Below are 4,701 nucleotides of genomic sequence, written 5' to 3'. Positions count from 1 at the left end.
TCTAGTTTAGTTTCACATAATGATGTATACGAATATATAGTAAAGATCTAGCGTAGCACTATATTCAATAATCATCCGAACACTATGTGATTTAATCGATGCCTGGATAAAGATTTTAACAATATTAAATTTCAAAGCTAGCTCTAATTCTGCGCTGTTACGTAATGTTGACATTACGATTAGTCACAAGAACGTAAATAAATCAAATAAATAACTTCGTAACTTTATCAATTCATATAGAAATAAGTAATCCCTGGTCGTAAATGAATACTGACACAGTAAATTGAACAGGATTAGACTGTTTAATCCGTATAAATTGAGACTCTTCACAGTATTAATTTGATTGATTTCTAAAAGACGAGATAAATCGTATAATTAAGTCGGCTTTAGGTACATGAACCTATAGAAGCTACGGCCTCGCTCGTAATGAGATAGATTGTGATTTTCTAGAGAGATCCGAGACCTCACTGTGCTAAATTTTACTTACATCTACATAGAAATTAATTAGTATTTCAATTCACAGCAGTGCAGATCCGAAAACACACTCTCAACCTATATTGTAAGTTAGGATTGATCTTAGCTCGTAACATATCAATATATGCTCGTATATGTAAGTTAATTATCACTACTTTTACATGTAACAAAATCACATTTCTTTGCTTAACAATCATCGTTAACTTTACATCTCTACGATGAATTAGCAATACAAGCACTATCTTAGTCCTCTAAATTAAGCAAAAAGAACAGCCGGCTTTTAATAGATCCCAGCTACAGCAGATAAATTAGCCATATCATAACACATGAAAATATCAAAACTGACTAGTTCTGTAAACAGTATTAGACCAATAAGGTTAAAGAACTATCTAAGGCAAACATTACTAGAATTAGTGATTGGTTAGCGCCTTGTGCTGCCGATCTAATAGTATATTAATAATAAGAAGAAAAAAATTATGTGGTAGTAACATGAAATACTATTGTAAGCCTGCTGCTAGTTCACTTTTTTCTACTGAAAATAATTATTACTTTAATTAATTCATGCTACCAACAGATGTGATAATCCTCTGATATCGAAGCAAGTTATACATCTTAATCCAAATTTTTTGTAGTCTTCCATGTATTCATCGCCGAATTGCATACTGAATTTTAAACATAAGTTCATGAATATTATAATAACTATCACTCTAATCTACATTACCAAAATTCAGAGAGATTCAGTTGGTTGTTTTAAATTCTTACTGTTGTGTTGTTGGAATTTAAATGAAATCTTCATAATCTATCAACACCAAGTAGTTTATTATACCTGCTATTATTTTTTTATAAACTTGTCTATAACAAAGTATAGTTCTAAATAATGTTAACTATTCTCCTGCTCAGATGAAATCTTGTAGTCGCAAGATCTATGTTATTTTATGACTTTTCTAAGCAACTAAATTTTTGAAAGATTATCACGAAGATATCTTACCATAGAGAAGTTAGCAATGTTTGGTAGCATATCTTCATTTAGTTTACGAGACAGTTATACTTTACATACCGGTACCTTGTACCGTAAAATATGATTGTATCTGACCGATATTAGAATTTATGTTGCGTTTTGATGATTCTGTGAATTGGCATATTATAATCTAACTGTCTTATATCAGTCATCGAATATCGATATTCTTAATAAACATAGCCGTAGTAATTAAGCATTTAGATATAAATAGAATAGCTAATTATTTAACTACTTTTGATATTATCTATAACCTCTATCTACTGTAAAGAGGTATTAGAGCCCTTCATTTTAGATAATAAAGTTAGTTCTTGATTGTAGTGCTTAACGCAAAGTCAAAGACGTTCAAATTATTGAGAATCTGTGGAATTAGAGAAAAGTGTTCCTAAGCTTGTCTTAGACGGATTTCAGTGCCCTGATACGTAGTTTAAGGAAAGAACTTATAAATTGAGCTATTTCGTTATCTTATGACAGAGCTGGTTTGTGATAAAGATGCGTAAATAACTACGGAGAGATTTTTAATTTTGACATTTAACGTATTTCATTTTACTTTTATTTAATGACCGATCCAAACATAAAATAGATCAGTTGATAATATAAATTGGGTAAGAGGTTAATAACATTATTACAACAGATTATAATTATATCAGTACCTATTGAGATTCGTTAGGAAATCAATTTCTTATTCTATTTTAAACGAAGCGATATTTGACCTTGTAACAAAACATTTTACTCAAGACGATACATACCGGTATTCTACGTAATTATATTAGCTATTCTAATTGAAATCAATTTAATCACATCAAATTAGCCTCTACTTTAGTTCACATATATCGTATCAACATCGTTCGTTCTTGTCATCAATATCTTTAAACTAGAACTTGTAATAACAACGAAATAGACACGTTGAGAAATAGAGATTAATTCTCACAACACAAAACACCAGATATTCCTGGGTGATAATGGCAAGCTCTATTAGTCGCAAAGGAAGAAACATCCATTGCTGCATCAATAGTTCCGCCTGTTAAGCAGGATGTATTTTGACTAGTGGTTTTTCTAGGGCATGTCATGCCTACACCACCTAGATCATCTTGATGTTCCCTATTCTTGCAATCAATACATCGTCCAAAATCATGGGCAGCATTAAAAGCATAGCAGCCAGGGATTTGAATACCACGCGAAAAAGTGATCTTGGAAAGTAGAGATGCTCGATCATTTTTATTGCACACATGATAACCTCTAGCGCATAATTTTGCATTACTAATATGTCCTCTCCAACCACCTGGGCAAGCGATGACTAATGTCTCATAGACTTTAAGAGCAATCACGCTATTTCCACAGATTGGTGGTGCCGCTATTAAGGATTAAGGACAAAAAATGAGTATAATTTTACTAGTAAATTAGATTGAAGATACGCTTGATAATTATTCTAGTAAATGAATTTAAAAATAATTACTTCGTCTGGTATAGGCGCTTCGAGAGTATGTATCTATTAGTAAATTGAAATGAAGGCACAATTTTTTATCATAAATCGGTCTTCGGATTTTAGGATATTTTACCATAGCAAACTAAAAGATATTGCAGAAATAAAGTTGATTACTTATGCAATTAAGTCGCATTATTTCTTTACAAATGAATCAGCTATAATGATTGATAATCTCGACAATAAATTACCGCAAACGTAGTTATACAGAGTAAAATACACACGAGAGCAAGAGAAATCTTCATATTCTCACAAAATAGAATACTAGAGAATAATTAATGTCAAGAATATGTATGCTAAGATTGATTAAAGGAAATATTTCTGCCGATACATCAACCGGTTTTCAGACTTCAGCTGTAAGAAAATAAAAATTGGGGATATTTATAGGTTCTGTCAGTACTAGATGATAATAGCTTAACCTTTCCTAAATACCGATTCATATTTTGCCCTTCATTATTTCAACAAAAATAAGGAAACTTTGCTAATATGTAACAAGCATATTGTTTGCTTATACAGATGTAGTCATCGTGGGATATTAAATATTCTACAAATCCTTAGTCAAGGCGTCAGTGTTACAATACCTAGTGGCCAGTCGGCTCCAAATGCTGAAGTATAACCAGTATTTGCAGTTATTGCATTAACTCGATCAATATAAACTTGAGTATCATCTAATTATTGACATTTACTAAAATCCAACAATAACTCGATGATGTCGATCTCTGTAAAGTAGCTTATGATTAATCAGTGCATGATGTCATTTCGAGATTTTTTTAGCAATATCAAATATAGAACTGAAGAAAGCAAAATAATATTTATAAAATACGTAGTGGCCAGTGGGCACTAAATGCTGTATTACAAGCAGTATTTAACAATTATTACGTTCATTTAAACATCAATAAACTTGAATATCATCAATTACTAGTACTTAATTAATTAAAATTTACCTTAATTCAATGATGTCGATCTCTGTAAAGTAGCTTATGATTAGTCAATGCGCGATGTCATTTTAATATTTTTTAGCAATGTCAGATACAGAACTAAAGAAAACAAGATAATGAATAATAATTAGAATCAGTCTGCTACTTGACGGAATAAAATCAAAGTTTCATATCAATATTGACAATTAAATGACGTAAGATATTATCGTGTTTTATAGAAATAGCCGAAAACTAAAGTTCTATGATATCAGTTAAGACTTATAGTTCGATTGTGATAATAAAATTGACTTTTGTCAACTAATTTCTATAATTAATGGTATAATTAATGATCTTTTAGAGCCTATACACAGTAGTTTCATAATGACACCTAACATTTTAGAAAAGAGTAATAGCAGCATCCAACTTCTGTATATTTTTAGATAATATTTGTTAGTTTAACGCCGGTAAAATTAGCTTTATAACTGTTGTTCCTATCTATCTTCCAAGATATAGACGCTATATACATTTTATTTACAGATAGTTTCTAAATATCGCAAAAAAATTGCAAAAATTTTTTATCAGAGTATTATCGAATACAATTGATGTAGTTCCTATTCTCCATTTGTGGCTCATAATTCTTTCTCAAATTATGATAATACTAATGAACGGCTAGAATTAAGTTTATCAATTTGCGAGATTTTGTGAGTATGGAGAGTTTCAAATTATCTAAAAAAATTTACAAAATTTTTATTACAACATTTTCTAATACAATTAGTGTGTAGTTTTTGTTCTTAATTTTCTGCTGATGATTC

At 30.3% G+C, this 4,701-nt stretch overlaps 1 protein-coding gene across 1 annotated transcript; it reads right to left on the bottom strand.

Annotated features, from left to right (window-relative positions):
* Nucleotides 1-2,409: 2,409 nt before the first annotated feature.
* On the bottom strand, nucleotides 2,410-3,217 carry TRIADDRAFT_56853 (uncharacterized protein; the record flags this gene model as incomplete). The annotated part of the gene is made up of 3 exons (XM_002112601.1): nucleotides 2,410-2,843; nucleotides 2,946-3,057; nucleotides 3,164-3,217. The coding sequence occupies 3 exons, from the start codon at nucleotides 3,215-3,217 to the stop codon at nucleotides 2,410-2,412; spliced, it is 600 nt and encodes a 199-aa protein (XP_002112637.1).
* Nucleotides 3,218-4,701: the final 1,484 nt, after the last annotated feature.

The sequence above is a fragment of the Trichoplax adhaerens genome, genomic scaffold, assembly GCF_000150275.1.
Source record: "Trichoplax adhaerens TRIADscaffold_5 genomic scaffold, whole genome shotgun sequence".
In the NCBI taxonomy this organism is placed as follows: Eukaryota; Metazoa; Placozoa; class Uniplacotomia; order Trichoplacea; family Trichoplacidae; genus Trichoplax; species Trichoplax adhaerens.
The sequence above is the reverse complement of the archived record's forward strand: the minus strand, read 5'-3'. Positions and strand labels throughout refer to the sequence as shown.